Below are 23,380 nucleotides of genomic sequence, written 5' to 3'. Positions count from 1 at the left end.
CTCTAGCTAGGCTAATCAAGAAAAAAGAGAGAAGACATAAACTACCAGTATCTGAAATAAAAGAGGAGTCATCATTACTGATTCCATGGACATTGAAATTATAATAAAAAATATCAAAAATTGCTGGGCATGGTGGCTCACGCCTGCAATCTCAGCACTTTGAGAGGCTGAGACAGGTGGATCACTGGAAGCCAGGAGTTTGAAACCAGCCTGGCCAACATGATGAAACCCCATCTTTACTAAAAATACAAAAATTAGCCGGCTGTGGTGGTGCATGCCTGTAGTCCCAGCTAAGAGGGAGGCTGAGACCCAAGACTCGCTGGAACCCGGGAAGTGGAGGTTGCAGTGAGCTGAGATTGTGCCACTCTACTCCAGCCTGGGCAACAGAGCAAGACTCTGTCTCAGACAAACAAACAAACAAATTTAAAAAAACGAAACAAAAACAAATTCTAAACCTACAAATTTGGTGACTTAGGTGAAACAGACCAATTCCCTGAAAGATAGAAACTGCAAAAAACTCACACAAGAATAAGTAATCTGAATACCTATGTCAACAAATAAACTAATTTATCATTAATAACCTTCCAATAAAGAAAGCATAAAGCTCAGATGATTTTCTTTGGTGAATTTTGCCAAACATTTAAGGAAGAAATGATACAAATTTTCTACAATCTCTTCCAGAAAATAGAAACAGAGGAAACGTTATATAAATCATTCTATGAGGCTAGAATTACTCTATTAACAAAAGTTTATGAAAACTTCACAAGAGCTAAAAACTATGAAACAATATCTTTTTTGAAATAGGGCAAAAATCCTTAACTAAAGGTTGGCAAATTGAATCCAACCATGTATAAAAAGAATTATACACCATAACCCAGTGGTATGCAAGACGGGTTTAACACTCAGAAAACCCAACATCATCCACACTAACAGGCTAAAGAGGAAAAATCATATGATCATATCAGTGATACAGAAAAAGTATTCGACAAAATCCATTATCCATTCTTGACAAAAGGCAGTAGGAATAAAGATGCCATAGACGGACTGTGTATCCCCAAATGTGTATGTAGAAATCTTAACTCTTAAGGTGATGGCATAAGATGGGCGCAGGAGGAAAGAGCCTTTATGATTGGGATTAGTGCCCTTATAAAAAAAGATTTCAGAGAGATCTCTCACTCCTTCCACCATGAGTTCCCAGCAAAATGACAGCTGTCTATGCACCGGGAAGCCCTCCCCAGACACTGAATCTACCATGGCTTTGATCTTGGGCTATCCAGCCTCCAGAACTGTAAGAAATACAGTTGTGTTGTTTATAAGCCACCTAGTCTATGGCATTAATGTCATAGCAGCCCAAGTCAACTGAGACAAGAGGAGAACTGCTTCAGCTTAATAAAGATCAGCTATACAAAGAACTTACCATTAACAGTATACATAATGGTGAGAAGCTGGATAACTTCCCTGCTAAAATTAGGAAGAAGGCAAGGATAGCCGTCTCACTAGTTCTGTTCAGTATTGTTCAACATTGTACTGAAAGGCCTAGGTAACTACCTAGGACAATAAGACAATAAAAGGAAATAAAATGTGTACAGATACAGAAGAAATAAGTAAAACTGTTTTTGTTCATAGATGACATTATTGTCTACATAGAAAATCCTAAAGAATTAACAACAACAACAAAAAGTGTCTGCAACAAATAAGTAATAATACCAATGTTTTAGTGTATCAGGTTAATACAAAAGTTAATTGTTTTCCTATATACCAGCAATGAACAATTACAATTTGAAGTTAAAAATTAATATCACTCAAAACAGCACCAACCAAAAATGAAATACTTAGGTATAAATCTAGCAATATATAAGATCTATATGTCTAAAACTACAAAATCCTAATAAAAGAAATAACAGATCTAAATAAATGGATAGTCTGTGCTCATGAATTGGAAGATTCAATATTATTAATGAGTCAATTTTTCCCAACCTGATTCATAGAGTCAATACAATCGCAATAAAAATCCCAGCAAACTCTTTTGTAGATATTGACAAACTGATTCAAAATTTTATATTGAAAGGCAAAATATCTAAAATAGCCAAAACAATAATGAAGAAAAGAAAAAGTTTGGAGGGCTCACACTAACTTATCTGAATACTTACTATAAAGCTGTATCAATCAAGATAGCATGGTATTGGCAAGAAAGTGGACAAATTGATTAGTGGAACAGAATAGAGTCCCAGAAAGAGACTACACAAATATAGTCAACTGATCTTTGATGAAGGAGCAAAGGAAATTCAATGTAGAGAGGGAAGCCCTTTTAAACAATTGGTCCTTTTAACAATTTTAACAATTGGAACTCTTGGATATCATGTGCAAAAACATCAACCTGGATGCAATGCTTGGGCTTTCCCAAAAATTCACTCAAAATGGATCCTGGACCTAAAACACAAAACCATAAAACCTTGAGAAGGAAACATGGGAAAAAATCTAGGTGACATTTGGCTTGGTGGTGAGCTATCAGATATAACCCAAAAAGCATGATCCATGAAAGAAAAAATTGATAATTATTGATAAATTGGACTTTATTAGAATAAAAAAAAATCCTGATCTGTGAAAGACAATGTTAAGAGAATAAAAAGACAAGCCACAGATTGGGAGAAAATATCTGCAAAATACACATCCGATAAAGGACTTGTATCAAAAATATACAAAGAACTTGTGAAACTCGACAATAAGGAAACAAACAACCCAATTTAAAAATGGGCCAAAGATCTGAACAGATACCTCAACACAGAAGATATACAGATGGCAAAAAAGCATTTGAAAAGATGCTCAAAATCATTTGCCACTAGGGAATTTCAAATTAAAACAACAATAAGTTACCATCACACATCTATTAAAATAATTAAAATAAAAAGAAAACCTGACAATACCAATGCTGGCAAAAATATGGAGCAACAAGCATTCTCATTCTTGCTGGTGAGAATGCAAAATGGTACAGCTACTTTGGAAGATAGTTTGGTAGCTTCTGACAAGGCTAAACATAGTCTTACTGTGTAATCCAGCAATTGTGGTACTAGGTATTTACCCAGAGGATTTGAAACTTATGACCACAAAAAAGCCTGCATGTGAACATTGTAGCAATTCTGTTTGGAATTGCAAACTAGTGAATATGAAACAACAAAAATGTCATTCAATAGGGGAATGGATAAACAGAACATGGTATATTGATACAATAGAATACTATCAGCAATGAAAGCAAATGAGCTATCAAGGCACAAAAAGACATGGATGAATCATAAATGAATATTGCTAAGTGAAAGAAGCTAGTCTGAAAATGTTGCATATTGTATGATTCAATTACATGACATTCTGTAAAAGGCAAAATTACAGTGATAGTACAAAGATAAATGGTTGCCAGGGGATTAGGAGGATGGTAAAGGGGAGAAGAGATGCATTAGGTGAAAAATGGGAGATGTTTAGGCCAGTGAAACTATTCCATAACGATGAGGTAGGAGGCAGGACTTGACTCCAGAAGTGGGGCTGAGACACTAGGCCAACCTGAGGACTAGCTAAAACAGGGATGGGGTGGAAGCAGCTTTCCATGAGACACACCACCAGTGTGCCATGTCAGTTTACCATCACCGTGGCAACACCTGGGAGTTACTGCCCCTTTCCATGACAATGACCTAACAACCCAAAAGTAACCACCCTTTTCCTAGAGATTTCTGTGTAAACCGCCCCTTAGTCTACATGTAACTAAAAGTAGGTATGAGTACAACTGCAGAACTGCCCTGAGCTTCTACTGTCAGCACACTGCCTACAGGGTGGCCCTGCTCTGCAGGAGCAGTCATGGGGCTGTAACACTTTTAGGACTCTAACAATGCTGCTTCAACAAAGCTGTTTTCATCTACCCTACCACTGACTCACCTTTGAATTCTTTCCTGGGTGAAGCCAAGAACCCTTGCAGGCTAAGCCCCACTTTGGGGTTTGCCTGCCCTACATCAATTATACCATAATGGTAGATTTATGACTCTATGCATTTGTCAAAATCCATAGAACTTTACAGAACAAGGAATGAATCTTGATGTGTGTAATTTTTTTAAAGATTAGGAGATTGAGGGAATCTCAGGATGAAATGTACAATGTGACCAAACAATCTAACTGCATTACAAATGTAGGAAACAACCTCACTGAAAGGGAAAGGGTGCTAACCCAAGTAACTTTGGAAATGAGTGGAGCCTGTAAGACTAAAGACGAAAGGAACCATACATAAAAACTGGATGCTAGTTGATAAAATTATTTCCTATGAGGATACCAGTTAACAATTCTGATACTGCTACCTAAGTACACTGGAACTGGATAATTAAATAAATGGATGATGAGTGATGGGACCCATGTTTCTCACTGCTGGGGTGAGAGATTGCAGACAAGTAAGGGGAGAAGGCTAGAATAATTCATGTGGTGACAGATTAGGATTGGATACAGCAGTATGAATTCATGTTTAGTTTAATTTAAATACAGATGGTTACATATACAAATATTTATAAATATACGTATATACATGGGCTACTATACACACATATATTTCCTTGCTAAGTCAGCTGAAAGGGCCTAGAAACAATGGAACCCTATAATAGCATGAACACCTAGAGTTTGGAATGTCCTAGAGACTTGTTGAATGGCTTTGTCCAAAATGCTGATAGCGATATGGACAATAAAGTCCAGGCTGAGGTGGTCACAGATGGAGATGAGGAACTTGTTGGGAGGTGAAGCAAAGGTGACTCTTGTTATGCTTTAGCAAAGAGACTGGCAGCATTTTGCCCCTGCCCTACAGATTTGTGGAACTTTGAACTTAAGAGAGATGATTTAGGGTATCTGGCAGAAGAAATTTCTAAGTAGCAAAGCAGTCAAGAGGTGACTTGGGTGCTCTTAAAGGCATTCAGTTTTAAAAGGGAAACAAAATATAAAAGTTTGGAAAATTTTGCAGCCTGACAATGTGATATAAAAGAAAATCCCATTTTCTGAGGACAAATTCAAGCTGGCCACAGAATTTGCATAAGTAATGAGGAGCTGAATGTTAATCACCAAGGCAGTGGTGATGGCAGCCTTTCCCATCATAGGCCCAGAGGCTTAGGAGGAAAAAATGGTTTAGTGGGCCAGTCCCAGGGTCCCTCTGTTGGGTGCAGTCTAGGGACTTGGTGCCCTGCATCCCAGCTGCTCCAGCCGTGACTAAAAGGGGACAAGGTACAGGTCGGGCTATTGCTTCAAAAAGCAGAAATCCCAAGCCTTGGCAGGGGTCAGGGGCAGGATGGTATGGTTTGTCTGTGTACCCACCCAAATCTCATCTTGAATTGTATCTCCCACAATTACTACAAGTCATGGGAGGAATCTGGTGGGAGGAAATTGAATCATGGAGGTGGGTCTTTCCCATGCTGTTCTTGTGATAGTGAGTAAGTCTTACAAGATCTGATGGTTTTAAAAATGGAAGTTTTGCTGCACAAGCTTTCTTCTCTTGTCTGCTGCCATGTGAGATGTGCCTTTCACCTTCTGCCATGATTGTGAGGCCTCCCCAGTCCCATGGGACTGTAAGTCCAATAAACCTCTTTCTTTTGTAAATTGCCAAGTCTCTGGTATGTCTTTACCAGCAGTGTGAAAACAAACGAATACAGCAGAGATTGGCAAAGGCCAGATTGTAAATATTTTAGGCTTTGTACGTCATATGGCCTCTGTGGCAATTACTCAACTCTACCATTGCAGCACAAAAGCAGCCATAGGTGACCTGTAACTAAACTGGTTGTGGCTGTTTTCCAATAAAACTTTATTTACAAAAACAGGCAGCTGGGGATTTGGTGTATGGGCCAATGTTCGGTGACCCCTTGTCTAGAGAGACGACACAAACAGTCCAAGAGCCCAGCAGGGCCCTGACACTCCTTAGAGCATCTTGCTATGGAAATAATGCATTTTCTAGTCACTGAAATCCCTGTTTGCTTATTTTTTGTTACTTGAAGCCAGAAGCCCCCAGACAGATACAAGTGTGCCAGCTCCTGTGCCCACTCCTCCCGTTTCCTACTGGCTGCACTGGGGTCAGTGGGGGAGGCCAGGGGTGGACAGGCAGCTGGATGGTGCACATCTGTCTGCCCATGTCTGACTGCCTGTCCATGGGAAGATTTTGAGGAAATTGGATGAGGAAACGGCATGGGTGGGAGAGAGCATCCCAACACTTCCAAGCCGGTGACACAGAAGGCAGGCTGAGTTCTCTGCCTTGGTTTCCATGTCTGAAGAATGGGGTGTTGTGAGAATGGAAGCAGTTGTGGAGTGCAGGCCTGGTCCCTCCTGGGAGCATGTGTTTATCCCCCATGGACAATGGACGTGAGTCGGGCCCTGACCTCAGGCAGTGCAGTGACCTTGGGGAGGAGCCATGAACGCCACAAGCAGTGCAGTGACTGCCTCAGTAGAGCCAGCACAGAGAAGCTGGGGGCATCCTGGAAGGCTTCCTGGAGAAGGTGCTGTCTGAACTGGGTCTGGGTCTGAATGACGTCAGGGCAATGTGGGGTTTGAGAGAAAGGGATCCCAGGCAGAAGGGGTAGCAGTGAGCACAGCCACAGGGAGAAAACGGTGCGTGTTGCTGGAGCATCTGGGAGACGCCAGAGAGAATGGGAAGGCTCTGCAGGGCCTTGAGAGCCTCGAGGGCATCTGGGCTTCCTCTTGAGGCCATGGGGGCCACGGAGGATCCTAAGCTTCCCCAGATTTGGGGCTCCCCCAGGAGGGAGGGAGGAAGACAGGAGGCAATGGTGGGCATCTGGGTGGCATGGCAGCCTGGCCCAGACCACACAGTAGGGATGTGGGGAGGGACGGGCACAAGCTAGTTAGGGGTGCTCTCTGCCCTGCAGCAGGTGGGTGGCATGGAGGGGAGGGAGAAGGGGCATCTGGGAGAAGCAGCGGGTGGGCAAAAGGAGGCTCTGGTCAGGCAGACCATGGTCGCCACCAAGAGCAAGCTCAGGAAATTCCCTGTTGCCTCTGATGGATTCCAGACGTTTCTCAGGAGGTGCCCACTGCTATGTCTGGTGCTTGATGACAGATACGGAGGCGGCCAGACCAGGTGACTTGCTGGTTTTCAGGTAACTTCTGGTCAGGACGAGCGAGGATTGGACATGCCAGGGTGGCTCACGTACCCACGAAGAGGCCCTGAGGCCATCCCCAGGGCCGCCACATTGACATCAGGCCTGTGAGGGGGAAGTGGGGGCCTCTGCCTGCCACCTGCAGCCAGTGCCAGCCCTCAGGTGTCCAGGCGAGGACACATCTGTCCGGTCAACCCTATGTCCCTGTCAGTGGCCCCTGGCACACAGTGGGTGCACACTGCCCGCTCATCAGATGGACTTAAAGGTGCCCAAGCCCAGGTCCCTTCTTGTTATGCTCTGTGGTAACTGCGTGGTGCTCTGAAGCCACAGGAAGTGACATTTGTGATCATGCTGGGGCTGCTTGTCAGCCCACACTCATCACCCTTCCGGGCTGGTGTGCTGGAGAGTGGGGGGGCCTGCCTCCCCTTGCGGGGGTCACTTTGTCATATCGAGCAGCAGCTGTGCTAAGTCCCCTCCCAGCCTGGGCTCATGCACTGCCCAGTTCACCCTCTTGCCTCCTTTGCCTGTAAGGAAGGTGATCTCTTGATCTCTAAGCTGAAGATCCAGCCTTCTATAAACCACCCCCTTCCTCCAAAAATCCCACTCTCCTGCCCCTCACCTCACTGTGCTGTGGTTCCAGTTTGTGAGTCTGTCTCTAAAACCTGAAGGTGAGTCCTCGGAGGTCAGGGATTGCATCTGAGTGCTGGTACCTCCCAGCAGCTATCTCAGCCTGGCACCCAGTTGTGACAAAAGAAATGTAGTGGATGGAGTGAAAGATGAGACCTTCCAGGTGACAAGCTGTTGCCTTCAGAGAACTTAGCATTGAGCTTGGCACTTAGTAGGTGCTGAGTAAGCGTGGACTGCTCTGATTTTGATCTGTGTCTACTTAAGCTATGATCAAGGATTGCGGGGGGTGGTCTCCTTCTTGATTAGAACCCGACTCCTCTCTCCAGCTGGGGAAGGCCCTCTATTCTGTCCTGACCACCTGAGGGACACAGTTCTGTCTCCAGGTCCAGCCCAGGACCTGCAAGCTGATCCGAAGGTTCAAGGGATTCAATTGTAATATGAAAGCCCCATGTAGATGTCCATGTTAGTATGAAGAGTGACTAATCCTTGTGGGTGCCAGGCACCCTGCTGGGATGATGTTACAGGCATTATCTCATCAGAGACACCAAGTGCCAGCAGCTCATGGTGCCCGCATCAACCCCATGCTAGGGACCGGGAGGCTGAGGGTCGGCAGGGGAATGACCCCTAGCAGGAGGCAGCTGGGTCACCATGTTTGGTCCTCTGCTCTCATCACGGAGGAGTTACAAGCTCTTTTGTTTTCTCTCCAATTCTTCATAATATCTGAGGTTTTTCTCCACCAGAAAGGGCCCCGGGAAGGCAGGGGGTGCTGAGTTCTGTCCTGATCATGTGGGCTGCTGTCTTGGGCAGCATTCCTCAAAGCAGTGAGATGTTTCTAGGGCCCTGAGGTCCAGATGCTTAGGAAACCCTGGGGCTAAGGCCAAATGGTGTCCAATCCCTCATGGTGGTGGGGTCTTTGCCTCTTTATATTGGCCGACTAAACATAATCTTAATCAGACATTAAAGATGATTCAGTTGACACTGTGCAGGTCCACTTATATGTAGATTGTTTCAATTAATGGATTGGAAAATATTTTGGAGGTTTACAGCAGTGGGAAAAAACTCAAAGATGAACATGTAGCCTAAAATATTATCAAATGGTAAAAAGCTATGTCATGAATGCATGAAATATATATATAGATACTAGTCTATTCATGTGGCAATCGACTGTTTATCAATCAGTAAGGCTCCCTGTGAACAGTAGGGCTATTAATAGTTAAGTTTTGGAGGAGGCAAAAATAATGCATGAGGCTGGCGTAGTGGCTCATGCCTATAAGGCCAGCACTTTGAGGAGGCTGAGGGGGGTGGATCTCTTGAGCCCCGAAGTTCAAGACCAGCCTGGGCAACGTAGGGAGAACTCATCTCTACAAATAATAGACTAATAAAAAATTAGTCAGGCGTGGTGATGCACACACACCTAGTCCCAGCTACTCAGAAGACTGAGGCAGGAGGACCGCTTGATCCTGGGAGGTCGAGGCTGCAGTGAGCTATGATCACACCACTGCACTCCAGCCTAGGTGACAAGGTGAGATCCCATCTCTAAAAAGAAGTTTTTTACAAGTAACGCATGGATTTTTGACAGCAAGGGGGTTCAGTGTGCCTTGAACCCCTTGTTGTTCAAGGGCCAACTGTAGAAAAATAAATGAGACAGTTTCTGTAGTGGGTACTGCAGGTGCCCCCAGGTCCCGCTGGAACCCTTTAGGGAGTCTGTACAGCCCTCCCCCTGTCTCCATGAGCATTGCTAGTTGCTGGCTTCTGGGAGGACAGTTCTGCAGCTTCTGAGACTCACTCCTCCATCTCGTGCACCAAGAGCCAGAAGGGTCTGGGACTCTACCTTTCCAGGGTCCAGAACCCCCACAGGTCCCCTTGGGATCAAGTTGAGGCTGGAACGTTGTCCACAAGTGTCTCCCTTGCTCAGGTTCTCCCCCTCCTTGATCCTCTTCCCTGACTCCCTTAGCGGAAGCTCCCTGGGAGCACATCCTTAAAACGTCCTTAATCCCTTGCACACAAGGCCACGTCTCAGGGTTACTTCTGGAAGAACCCTACCTAAGACAGTTTTCTTTTCTTGCAGACCTTATCAGAGCTTTCGTCATGCTATGGTGAATAATGATTTCCCGAGGGAGGAAAAGTATGCAGTGTTTTGCAAAATTGTTTAACAACGACCACCCCCTTTACCAGAACCTGCCTAAGCTAGTGTTTTCACCGGGCTCCCTGAATACTGTCTGAACTAACAGAAAGGTTGAACGAATTGTTCAAGGTTGCCCAGCAGCTCCGAGGGATTGCTTCACCTCCACTGAATGCACCCGGGGTTGTTGTAGAAAGGGGTGGGAAGTGAGAAGAGCCACATTTGGCCAAAGAAGTGAAAAAGCCTCGTTCCAAAGAATTGTAAAATTTATTGTATAAGTATTGCAGCTTTTCAGAATGTCATCATTGCCACTAATGATTACTGATACACAACAAGCAGTTTCTTCAGGCCTGCGGATTGGCATCCAAATACAGAGTCTTACACAGCGGGGACGTGGGTGCGCGCCCCGCATGCCACGGAAAGCTTACATAAGTTTAACTTGAACAGAGCTTGGGAAATGGGGCTGCAAAGGAGAGCAGTTCCCACGCCAGGAACCAACGTGAAAGCATTGGAATCAGCACAACAGCCATGGAATCAGGCAGGCAGGGGAGGACGGGCTGTGTCCTTCTGAGCTCTATAGTACAGCAAGATTTCAAGCAGTTTCCAGAAAAACAACAACAACAACATTTTTTTTCCTTATCGTTGGGATATTTTATGGTTCTGGAAGCTTCGTGTTGCACATAGGAAAAAAAATTTCTCTGAAACGTACAATTCATAGGGACGACCAATGAGGACAGGGAATGAACCCGGCTCTCCCCCAGCCCTGATTTTTGCTACATATGGGGTCCTTTTTCATTCTTTGCAAAAACACTGGGCTTTTTGAGAACACGGACGGTTCTTAGCACAATTCGCGAAATCTGTCTGTGTAGAACAGGGCTTTGCAGGGGAGATAATTTTCCTCCTCTGGAGGAAAGGTGGTGATTGACAGGCAGGGAGACAGTGACAAGGCTAGAGAAAGCCACGCTCAGCCTTCTCTGAACCGGGATGGAACGGCAGACCCCTGAAACGAAGCTTGTCCCCCTCCAACCAGCCACTTCTGAGAACCCCCATCTAACTTCCTGCTGGAAAAGAGGGCCTCCTCAGGGACAGTCCAAGAGTTTTCAAAGATAACGTGACAACTACCATCTAGAGGAAAGGGTGCACCCTCAGCAGAGAAGCCGAGAGCTTAACTCTGGTCGTTTCCAGAGACAACCTGCTGGCTCTCATGGGATATGCCCAGCCTTTGAGAGGCCACTACCCCATGAACTTCTGCCACCCACTGGGCATGAAGCCGAGGACACTGGGCTTCAACACTGGGTTGTCATGAGAGGGACAGGCTCTGTCCTCAAGCCGGCTGAGGGCAGCAACCACTCTCCTCCCTTTTCTCACGCAAAGCCATTCCCACAAATCCAGACCATACCATGAAGCAACGAGACCCAAACAGTCTGGCTCAAGAAGATATGAGGACCGTCTCAGCCTGGCTTTGGGCTGACACCATGCACACACACAAGGTCCACTTCTAGGTTTTCAGCCTAGATGGGAGTCATGCACAAACCTTGGCAAAAAAGATTGGAGGAGCAGGAGGAGTAACCTCACCAAGCTAGGCACCTCCCCGGTGGAGAGAGGGTGAGGACGCGTGAGGATGATGGGGTGTCTGAAAAGCAGGAGCCCTTGGTGGACCCTGGGAGGGGATACCAGTCCCAGGTGAGTGAGGCACTGTCCGGGAACGTCCTCACCGAGCGACAGGAGTGTCACTGCTTCTTCAGTAAGGCACTAGAGATGCGTCACATAAAGGAAAGATACGTTTCAATCATCTTTACAAGTGCGTCCTTGCACCTTTCAGGATAACCTGTATTGATTTCTCTGCAGGACCTTTTCAAAGAATCCTCTTCAAGAGAGAAACAAATTTTAGGCTGACGACTTCACAGAGAGGCAGGTTCTGCTGTTGCCAACGAACAAGAACTTTCTACTAGGCTGGCGGCACGCAGAGCCCACGTCTGTCAGCTGCCACCTTCTTAAAGCACACGTTTCCCATGCATGGAGCTCGAGTGGCTAAAATTTCAAAACTGTGCTCAGGTTTTTGTTTTGAAAGTTATAAAAAAGTTGCTCACAAACAATAGTTATTGCCTTTTATATCTTTCTTTTATGTTAGTCTACTAGTCAGCATTCTGCCCAAAATGGAAAGCCACTCCCATGGGAAGGGAGGGGGTAGCAGCTGGGAGTCTGCCCTTCCAGCTGGGGGCCCTCCCACCCCCATGGGGAGGAAACACGTAGAGCTCCAGCCACTGGCCTCGGTGGGTCCCAAAGCCCCACCCCTCATGCTCTCCTCTGGTCACCTCTATTTACACTCACGTGCCCCTTCCTGCCCTTCACCTGCACGTCACCAGCAGGTCCCGCCAACCCCAGATCTATCTGGTGAAAACCTGGAGAACAAGAGCGGAGTCTAACAGAGATGTAAATGAAAACACAGATCAACAGACACACCAGAACTGAAGCGTTGTTTCTGCGGGGAAAGGAGATGGAAAGGGGAACAGAGAAGGTGAAGAATTCTGCGCCCGAAGCTCGGGTTGGTGTTTGCTCCACTGCTTTACTCATTTTAACCCTTTCACCTATCCTGGCAGAAACCCAGGCTTGTCACCTTATCATGTTGGGTTGTCTGTTTATTGGCCTCTCAAGTGAGAATTGATCCGTGAAGGGAAACAGACAGGAGGAGGTCAGATTGCGAATACCGGGGCCTTCCTAGGGTCCAGTGCGGCAGCTACCGCACCTGCCTTCACCGGTGAACCTTTAGCCAGCTGAACCACCACCAAAGCGCCCTGCAGAGACAAGTCATCGAGCCCTCTGGCGTGTCCCTGGTAGCCCGTGCACCAGCCGCTGCGGCTTGTGAGGGGCATCATCCTCCACCCCACGGGGACCTTCACAGTTGGAAGAAAGAAGAGGAAAAACTAATTCCTTCGGTAACAGTTTATTTTCATTTTTGGGAAAGGCAAAACCACTACCTGGAACTCGGTGCCTCCGTGGTTAACTTTCCTATTTTGCTTGTAATTTAAAGGCTCTTCTGGGTCAGGGGGGAAAAATGTGTCTCCTTCGGTAGGGAATGTATAACGTGGGGATAACCTGTCACTAGGCAGAAGCATCCACTCTGCAGGGACAGTGGCCCCTCAGGAAAGGCCGCCGCTCCCGGCCAAGGCCTCTCTGCAGACTCCACGGGGGCTCACCCTCTGCCGTCAGGCGACTCTGAAATTCCGACATTTCTCCCTTAAAGTCTCAACAGACACAAGAGAAGTTTCCATCAAGCAAGCACTGACATATTTATATTAAAAAATAGTGCAAAATCTCAACATTTATATAAATAACTCTAAACCCCTGCTTTGTAATTTTTTTCTTTACAAGGTAATACACACTTTCTGACTTGGCACTCAAAAATTGCCATTTTTTCCTCTTCTAGTTCAGAAAACAACTTTTTTTTTTAATAGGCCTCTTCTAATACAAAAATACTCCTGCCCTCGCACATACAGTTTCTCTTATCTTATATATATTTATATATATAATATTGCAGATCTTTAAACAAAGGTTTTGTGCAAATATGTCTTTAAAGTTAAGTGAAATTATCATAAACAAAAGAAAATAAGCATTCACGCACGCAGCTCAACTAGAAACAAGAAAGACTACTGTAGAAATTTTTTTTCTCTTTTGCCTTCAAGACACAGCTCAACAAAGAAACGTGGTTTTTTTTTCTTTTTTCTTTTTTTTGCAAGCTCTCTTAGCTTGTGCATTCAGACCAGACATCACATGTAAATATTTATACACAGGGAGGTGGGAGGGGAGGGCCACACGATGCGTTGCTGCGCCCCCCGCCTTCCTCTCACTCCTCTTCTAAGAAGCGCGGAGTGTTCTGCGTTTTCACCTACGCAGCCCTAGCCCGGCCCCCCTGGGGACCCTAGAGAGGGTGTCCTTTCTGTTTATCCTTCTCTTTGCTCCAGATGGCTGCACTCTCTAGGGGCGCGATGTGTGTGTGGTGGAGCCGGGTCCCCTCCAGCAAGGAGGGCGGCCCACTGCTCTGCTGGTGCTGGAAGGAGGACCCCGGGTAGTGGCCGATGACCTCGCTGTAGGTGGGCGGCGGCCCCTCCATGCGCCCGCCGCTGCCGTAGCACGTGGCGCTGATGCCCGAGTTACTGCTGGGGGGGCAGGGGCCGCCCAGCCTGGCACTATCCATCAGGTCACTGTCGAAGATGGTTCTGTTTGGGGGTGCGCGCACCGACTCCCGGTTCAGTTCCAGCTGCTGCTCGGGGTCCCGAAGCTGGAGGGTGCAGGGGCCCTGGTAGGGTGGGGGCTCCTCCCCGTCCGACAGCGAGATGGTGGGGGGCAGGTCGATCTCGTGCTGCAGGTACGGATAGGTGGGCTGGAAGCGGTGGAAGCGGTCCCGCTGGGCGAAGGGCGGCACGGCCAGACGGTCGGTGGGCCGAGGCGGGGCGTAGACCTGCGGCTGGAGGAAGCAGAGCGGGAGTGAGGGAGGGCGGCTGTCTCAGGTGGGTCGTCCAGAAGCGATCCTGAGACGAGTTCTGCTGCATGGGACCTGGCTCTCTGGGGAAAGGGAGAGGGCCGCAGGGCTGGCGGGGGCAGGAGCCCAGAGCCTGATCCTGCGGGGGCCCTGGCCTGGGGGCAGCACTGCAGAGCTGCACCGCCCTCCTCGAAACAGTGGCAGCGTCCGTGCTCCCGTGTGCAGAGAGCAGAGAGCTGGGCTGCTCCCTCAGGGGCAGGGAGCAGATGATCTCCAGCGAGGAGGTTCCCGGCAGCAAGGGCACTGCAGAGAAGGGCGGAGGGGTGAGCCTTTAGCAGCCCACACTCTTCCAGCCGCAGCGGGAGCAACCCAGCGTGGGGTGGGGGTGTTGGAGGGGAGGCCCAGGGAAGTCTCACCTCTGGGATTCCATTGCCTGACACTGTGCTCTCCGAGGGCCACAGGCATCCTTCCTGCGTAGGAGGAAACGTACAAGCAGGGTCAGTAGGGTGGGCAGGAGGGACAGCAAAGGCTCAACCCAGATTCGACTCTTAGGCCTTTACCCTGGAATCAGCTCTTGAACCCACCCACCTCTCTGCATCCGCACCAGCTTCCCCAGCCCCTGGCCCTGGACGCTTTTCCAGGACGTGACCACAATCACCTCCTCACCGATCCTTGAGGCGCCCACTGCTGTCCCCTGAAAATCCAGCCTGACACTTTCCAAAACATACACCCACTCGTGAGGCTCCCTTCTCAAAGCTGGCTGTAGTTTCCCGTGGGCCTTAGCGGCTTCTCACCAGGCTGAGCGTAGCCTCACCCCCTCACCCCTGGCCCCACTCCCCTGGGCCTGGGCCCCCTGCTGGCTGTGTGACCTGTGGCAAGTTACTTAATCTCAATGCTGCAGTTTCTGTACCTGAATTATAGTTCTTGCGATTACAGTGCTTGCCTCATTGAGTTGTTCAAGCACTTGCTGAATTTGAACGTAAAAACCACCCGGAGCCCATGTGGCACTCAGGTAGCATGTGAATGTGCTGGGTGTCACCTCCACACTCCCACCAGCCACGCTGACCGGCCCCATGGGGCCTCAACAAGCTCAGCCAGAGCCCCAGGTCTTTCGCACGGCAGGCCAGGCTGCATGGCCGGCTCTTGTCCACTTTCAGTTCCAGCGTCCCCTGCAGACCCTTGGAGACCAGCATCTAAAGGGCCTCTCCCGTGAACCTTGTCATCTGTTGATTCCCCTTCCAGCACCTGTCCTACCTTAATCATTGCTTCTATGCATTTATTTCTTTACAGTCTTTCTCTCCCTCGATCTGGTGAGCTCATCATTACTGATGTCCCAGTTCACAGGTGAAAGACAGGAGAGTTGAGGAAAGTGCCCAAGGCGGCTGCTCTGCCATAAAACAGCGATTCAATCTCTGGCAGAGGAGGTGTGTGGTTCCACTGCGGAGCCAAGCTCTGGTCTGGGTGCAGGGACACAGCTGCCACTTCATGAAGCTTATGCCATCTGCTCTGAGATTACAGCAGGGGCCTGGACCTCCTCCCAGGAAAATGAGACCCCATGCCAGGACCAGTTCCTCTGAGTTTCCCCAAATGCCATGACGGTAAGCCCTGGGCCCGGGGAAAGGGATGTCTGTTACTTTTATAGCTTCATTGAAATATAGCTGATATGCAAATAAATGGACATATTCAAAGCATACAATTTGGTAAGTTCGGGCATATATTTATACCAAGAACCTCTCACCACAATCAAGATAATGAGTATGTCCATCACCTCAAAAGTTCCCCTGGGGAAGGTTTTTCGAGGGTTCCCAGGTAGGATACCGCTCACCTGCAGACTGGGTAGAAACAGCCAGAGGGCAGTAATTTCCCATATGGCCACTAGGAGGCTCTGTGGCCCTCAAAACTGTCCCATCAGGACCGCTCCTACCCCTTAAGGAGGTCTTATCCTGCCTTGTCTCCTGATTTAACGAATGGCTCTGACATTCTTCAAGTTGCAAAGTCAGATCCACGGGATCATTCCTGACAGCTCCTCTCCCCACCACCCTTGTTCCACCCACCCTTGATCCCCTCTCACTTCTCCCTCTATTAGACAGTTCTATCCACCTCTCTCCCCAGCATCTGTGCCTAGCGGACAGCAAAGTCCTATGGAACCAGGGCCTCCACGTGCAGACAGTCCATCTGCAGCCTGCAAAAATGCAGATTCTGTAGCAGGAGGGCTGGCGAGGCTGCGTGTCTCACAATCTCCCAGAAGCTGTGAGTGCCGCTGGTCTTTGAGGTCCCTGAGGGGTCTCCCAGGGTCTCCTCCACTCTTGCCCTTCCCCAGGGTCCTTCCTCCTCACAGAAGTGGGAACATCTCCTTCACACCCCCCACCCACACCCTGCCACTCCTCTGCTTAAACTCTCTGGGCCCCCCGCTGTCTACAGGAGAGAAAGTTCCAACCCCTTACCGAAGCCCATGCCCCTATAGATGTCCACGGCCGTAGTATAGCTGTTTCCTTTAACAAGTTTTCCTATCTGTATAGCGGGCTGATGACAGCGCCTGCAATGCACCACACAGTGTGTTCTGCAAGGTGCCCAGTGAACACAGACTCTCACGTCTTGCCTTTGGATGTGAGCCCATCCTGGGCCTGGACCAATGGCCCCTCTTTCCTCCCTTTCCTGAATAACTTTGACCTGCCCCTCAAGCCTCTGCCAAGGCGTGCTAACCCCGGAGCTCTCCGTTAGCCCCCCAGGCGGGTCAGGCACCTCCTCCCATCTCCTCTAGTCCCCTCCTGCACCACAGCCTTTGTCCCTCTGCCCCTGGTGGCCTATTCATGGGTCTCACTCGCCCTGCAGGAGCTGCTGCTGTTTTCCCAGTGCCAGGCGCCGGCGTGCTATGCAATCAGGGAGTGCTCAGGTTGCTACTCAAGTGTGAAGGTTGCTGAGTGACCCGTGCAAGTCACCTTTGTGGAATTAGGTCCCAAAGTGACCTGAGAAGTGGGGGGAGGGGGCCCAGCTTCCGAATTGTCTGGAACCTTCCCCAGCCTCTGGCTATGTCTGGCAGTCACCCCCAGGTGGAGGACAAGGACAGGTTCCGATCCTACAGCCACTGCTGACCAGCCCCCTGCTCCCAGCAGCCTCCAACCACTTCCAGGCTCCCAGGGCTCGGGGTGGACTCCTCTTCTTTGAAGTGGGCACACCCAGTCTGCCTGTGCCTTCCCCATTTAGACGCTTCTAGACCAAGGGTCTGAAAACTGTTTCCATAAAGAGCCAGAGAGTAAAATATTTTCTGCTTTGTGGGCCGGCAGGTCTCTGTCATACCACTGAACCCTGCTGCTACAGCCAAGCGCAGCTATGGGCAAAACGCACTCGAAAAGACTTCATTCACACTCGGAGAAGCCCTCATTGACAAAACCAGGCAGCCACAGTGAGCTGACGCTCATGCAGCTCCTCCCAGACCCCTCCAGTCTTAACACCACGAGGCCAGAACGCAGCTCCCCATTCTTCCCCTGGAGTCCCCAGGCACAATCTTCCCATCCCAGGGGACGGGATGGCCTTCTGTCAAACTGTGAGGACTCAGAGATGTTTCTAAAGAATAAAAGATGATTCTGGCCAGGACACCGCCTAGCACAAGGGGCCTGGGGGAATTCGGTATCTTCTGAGGCCATGGGAGTGGACGCTAGGTCTTTGGCTCCCGCTGCTGGCAGATTGTCGCACACTGGCCTGGCCACAGTCTTGTCCCTACCCCTGGGAAATGGGCCCTTGGTGGGCTGGGTTCTCTTGGGAGCAGGAGACCCACACTGAGGACTGATTTGGGGATAAAGATGACAAAGGGTCACCCCATCCAAGGCCTGAGTTCCTAGTCTGGGCAGGCCTTGGGCACAAAGACTGGGATTGCCTTTCTGGGTAAATCTGAGGTCTGTGCCACTCGGTGGCTGGGTGGTCACTGCAGTGACGTTCTGCATCATGTCCCGAATACCCTCAGAGCAGCGCCAGGGTGGAAGTGCCATCCCTGGCCGAGGGGCCTGCCTACACTGGAGCCCCACTCTCAGAGGGCAGATCCTTGCCCAGTGTCACACAACAAGGAGGTGACAAGGCCAGGACCAGACCTCAGAGCTCAGGGTCTTACCTGAGATGGTGAGGCAGGTGGGTGAGGCACGAGCTCTTGTCTCCATACAGGCAAGAGGGGACCCCCAGGGTCACCCTGAAAAGGGGCCATGGTCGGATAGCCATGCCAGGGGCAGAGCATAGGTAGCCTGGGGGGATGTAGACTGGGCCCGGGACAGATAGGAGCTGTGTGTGGATCTCTATGGAAGGCCGCGGGGCCCAGGGACTCCTGTCTGGCAGGGGGTCCCCAGGGGAGCTGCCACATTCTGCTTTAGGCCTAGTGAGGCTCCACGTTTACCCAGCCAGGCATCCCGGGTGACTGTGCAGGCGGCTGGGTAGACAGTGGGAGCAGACTTTCTATTGGCCGCAGGTGTGACGGAATCCTACCCCTTCCTGGCAGCAGGTTCCCAGGTGCCGTCTTCCGCTCCACAACAGTGAAGCCCCTGCAGTCGGCCTCTGGGTACCGTACACGCTTCACTAACTGCATCCTCCCCATGACCACGGGCCGCACAGGCCTAGCTTCAACCCACCGTGGAGATGCACACACAGGCTCCGAGGGGCAAGGTGAGCCCAGCCTGGAGTGTGTGCCCCTCCAAGGCTGGTGCCTTCTGGAATGTCCAGGCGCTGTCACTCTCCCCAGCATCTGAGGGAGGACGGAATAGGCTGTGGGCTCTTCACACCAGCAGTGACAAGCAGTGTGGCCTCCGGCAAATGTTCCACCTCTCTCATCCCCAGTTTCTCCTCTGGAAAGTGGGGTGAACCCCTGAAGTCCCTGACGGCAGCCCTGGGCAGATGTAACCAGTGGTGGCAACAGCGAATAAACACGTCGGGGCTTGAGAGCAGCAGGTCTGCAGCACGCCCTCCGGACAGCACGCTAGGACGCACAGCGGGCCCCGGGTCTGGGGAGCCCGGCATTCCCATCAGAGGTCCCAGGGCTGATGCTCCTTGCCCTGGCAACCTGGTGACGCACTGAGGCTGGGGCCTGATGCAAGCAGAGGTGTCCAGACCTGCCAGGGACAGGCCTGCCGGCTAGGGACCATGGCCAACAGGCTTCTCAGCTGACTTGGCTCAGCCCAGGGACTCTGGGCACCACCACCAACCCCAGGCGTCCCCAGAAGTGGGGAGGCCACACCCAGTGCTGCCTGTTCTGTGGGTCCTCCCCACACCTGGTGAGCCCCGGCTCAGAGACGCGCCGCAGCCCCGGGGCTGGCCACGTGCCACCTCCTCCCCGCAGTTCCCAGCCTGCTCTTTAAACAGCCGCTTCCTGCCCCACATTGTTGAGTTACACATCCTGGGTGCAGAGATGGAAGCCATTAAGAGATCAACTCTGCGCTGCCCTTTGGTCCACCTGCTGAAGGATACCGAATGGCAGGGCTTCAGGCGGCCGACGTGGAGCCGGGAGTTCACCGTCAGAGGCGGGCAAGTTCCCACCGACCCGGATCTGCCCTGTTTGCCCCTGACTTTGTGGAGACTTGAAGGGGAAATTCTTGGGGTTTCCAGAACACCCACCAATGCTCATAACTCTGAGAAATCAACACCCAGGACTGTAACGGAGAGCAGGGTCCCTCCTGCAGGGCTCTGTCCTCCTCACACTCCCACGCCCACTTCACCTGGTCCTGCACAGCTGGGCCTCAAGAGCAGCTCACCCCAACTTCCCGGCCACGGCCCTCGCCTTCCTTCATCCACGCACCTGCTCCTGTCTGCGCCCATCCAACTCACCAGCAGCACCCCCGGGACTGGCTCACAGCCACTTCCCAAACGCAGGGGGAGTTTTGCGTACCCCGTGTGTGTGCTGGGTAGAGATCTGTCGGTGGGTGGATGGATGGATGGATGGATGGATGGATGGATGGATGGATGGATGGGTGGGTGGATGGATGGATGGGTGGGTGGGTGGATGGGTGGATGGATGGATGGATGGATGGATGGATGGATGGGTGGGTGGATGGGTGGATGGGTGGGTGGATGGGTGGATGGATGGGTGGATGGATGGGTGGATGGATGGATGGATGGATGGATGGATGTGCTTTTACAGCCAGCAGTGGCCAGACCCGTGCTCTGTGCTAAAGCCCTGAGTCTCTGGGGAGGTGGACGCGACTGTCAGCCCATTTTACACATGGGGGATCTGAAGCCCCATTGTGGGGATCAGGGACAGGTCTGAGGGCACATGGCCAGTACTGGTGGAGATGGGATTAAACTCAGGCCCCGGGACCTGGTGTCCTGTTGCCTCTATGGCTGTCCACGGCATTGTGACCACATGACCAGATGTCAGCATAGCACGAGGACAGGGCCGCCACCTCCCTTTCATCTGGGTCAGGGCTGCAGGACTGCAGGCACCTTTCCCACCACTACCCCGATGGGTAAGAGCCAAATGCCGGCCCCTCATCTCCACCATCCTGTTGCATCAGGCCTCTGTGTAGACCCAGAATGCCCTCCTGTGCTGCCTGCCCCAGGTGCCTCCCTGCTTTCAGCCTCATCCCTCTAGGTCTGTCTCCACTCAGCCCCGAGAGATGTGGGTCAAGACGGAGGTCAGCTTGCGCTGCTTGTGAGCCCAGCCCTGCCTCCCCAGCCGAGGGTTCCTCGCAGAGGCTCCCCCAGGCCCCAGTGGTCGCATCTCCTGCATGGCGCTATCACCACCGGGCGTCTCCCCATCTCCCTCCTGGAACGTCAGCTCCATGACAGCAAGGACCTGTGTGCTGCCCTCTCCCCGGGCCCCGCACAGAGCCTGTGACCCGAGGCTGCTTGAGAGTCAGCTGAGTGTGTGAGTGGATCACGAAGCCTCTTCCCAGCCCAGCTCTTCATTCCCCACGTTCCTCCAGCATCTCTGAGGCCCACCTGGCAGGTGCTTTCCTCCCATTTCAGGGGAGGAAGCTGGTATCAGGTGGGCTCCTCAGCCCCTGTCTTCCTGCCCTGAATCTGTTTCCTGCAAACGCTGCCATTGAATCCCGTCCGAGTTTGTACAAGGGGTGTCCCACTGCCGCACCCTCAGGCCACAGACAGGATGGCGGGGCACTTACTGAGGACAGGGCATCTTCTCTCCTCCGCCCCTGGCTGTGCCGGCTGATGAAGGACCGTGCAGACAGCTTGTAGTGGCTCAGCAGGCACGTGATCACCACCACCATCACCATCATCACCACCACGATGATGATGATCTGAACAAACTCCAGCTCCGCTGTGGAGACAAAGAGGGACACGTGAGACCCTGGACACTCGCAGGCCGCTGTGCTCAGGGCTCAGCCCTTCTGAGCTTTTTCACCGCCCAGGGGGACGAGAGTGCAACCCAGACTCAAGAAGCCCCCGCCACTCTCCCGGCAAGGTCACAGGCGATGCCTGGGACTGGGGTACGTGCAGGGAAGCTGCTCTCATGGGGGAGGAAGGGGTACTGCTGGCTGGGGGAGCACCTCAAAGGTGTCCTGGGACCCAGACACCTCTTCTGTAGGGACTGACCGGAAGGAGGTAACGGGACAGGCAGGAGGAAGGCCCTGCTCTCTGCTCTCAGAGCCTCCTGGAGCCGTTCTGCGGATGCACAGTGTGATCTGACCGGCAGAAAGGGAGCCCTGCGCACTGGCTCCTGTCGCTGGGCAAAGGCTCAGGCAGACGGTCACAGGCCATCTCTTCAGCTGTCTTGGGGGCCCAGGGAGGGAGCAATTGGGAGGAGAAGGGGACCCCTGAGTGCGGAGAGAGGAAGTTGGCACCGAGTTTGGGAGTGGAGCTTTGTGGAATTAAACTGAGGAGCTACATGTGAATGTGTGTACACAAACCTATGCACACCTGACACTCCTACACATACGTCAACACCCCAACACACACACCCCAACACTCCTACACACACACCAACACAAATGCCCCAACACTCCTACACACACAACACTCCTACGTACATGTCAACACCAACACACACCCAACACTCCTACACAAATACCCCAACACGTACCCCTAACACTCCTACATATAACACCCCAACACTCCTACACACAACACCCCAACACTCCTACACACACGTCAACAACACTACATACTCCAACACTCCTACACACATGTCAACACCAACACATGACCCAACACTCCTACACAGACGACCCAACACTCCCACACACATATCAACACCCCAACACACACCCCTCAACAGTCCCACACACATATCAACACCCCAACACACACCCCTCAACAGTCCCACACCCAGGTCAACATCCCAACACACACTTCCCAACAGACACAAACACACACAGACACAGCGCACCACACGTACCCACACGCACACACCTATCCCACGACTCACAAACACACGCCACGCTCAACAGGACGGGGGTGTCAGGACCCTCCTCTTGGTGAAAAGGCCTCAGAAAACCCACATTCCAGATGGCTGCAGATGTTGCGATTCGCATTTTCTAAGGTTGGGTTTTTTTTTGGTTTTTGATTTGTTTCTCCCCTAGAAGGCGGAAAAACCCTCAAGTGCTGGAATAGGAAGAAGGTTATTTTGATCCTGCCTGAGCCGGGCAGTTTCTGCTGACTCAAGCGGGTCTGTGCCGAAGCGGCCTCGGCAGCTGGCCGAGCACGGTGCCAGCAGAGCCCCCAGCAATGGGCAAGACGCCGGGTCCCTTGGAGGTGACATGGCAGAGTAGGCACCAGCCGGCAGCGTCCGGGGCCAAAGCTCCTCCAGCTTCGCCCTGCCCAAGGTGTGCAGGAATGTGACTCCCCAGACCCCGGCTGGCATGGGGGCAAGGAGGACTCCCCAGGGCTCCCTGGCACTAACAAGCAATTAGCCAGGCTCCCTGGGGGCCCCGGTTCAAGCCCAGTGTCACTGACTCCGTTCCTCCTCCTCCCAGGACCAAGGAACCAAAGCCGGGGGAGAGGGATCGGGGTGGGCAGGTGTCAGGTGGGACCTGGAGAAACAACAGGCCTTGCAGAGCCAATGCCCGGCGCTCGGGCCATCAGACGGCCCAGGCAAGCACACTCCAA

General features: G+C 51.2%; 1 protein-coding gene across 5 annotated transcripts in view; it reads right to left on the bottom strand.

The window, feature by feature from the left end:
* Positions 1-10,109: 10,109 nt before the first annotated feature.
* PMEPA1 (prostate transmembrane protein, androgen induced 1) overlaps positions 10,110-23,380 on the bottom strand; it is a 61,147-nt gene continuing 47,876 nt past the window's right edge. For all 5 annotated transcript variants that reach the window (XM_055265575.2, XM_055265574.2, XM_055265573.2 and 2 more), the window contains 3 exons: positions 21,439-21,593; positions 14,758-14,811; positions 10,110-14,326 (listed from right to left, as the gene is read on the bottom strand). In XM_055265575.2, coding sequence (XP_055121550.1) covers positions 13,781-14,326; positions 14,758-14,811; positions 21,439-21,593 — 755 coding nt within the window. In that variant the 3' untranslated portion in view covers positions 10,110-13,780. The remainder of the gene's footprint in view (positions 14,327-14,757; positions 14,812-21,438; positions 21,594-23,380) is intronic.

This window comes from Symphalangus syndactylus, chromosome 24, assembly GCF_028878055.3.
Source record: "Symphalangus syndactylus isolate Jambi chromosome 24, NHGRI_mSymSyn1-v2.1_pri, whole genome shotgun sequence".
NCBI classification, from domain to species: Eukaryota; Metazoa; Chordata; class Mammalia; order Primates; family Hylobatidae; genus Symphalangus; species Symphalangus syndactylus.
Note: the sequence above shows the minus strand (reverse complement) of the source record. Positions and strands in the feature narration are given on the sequence as shown.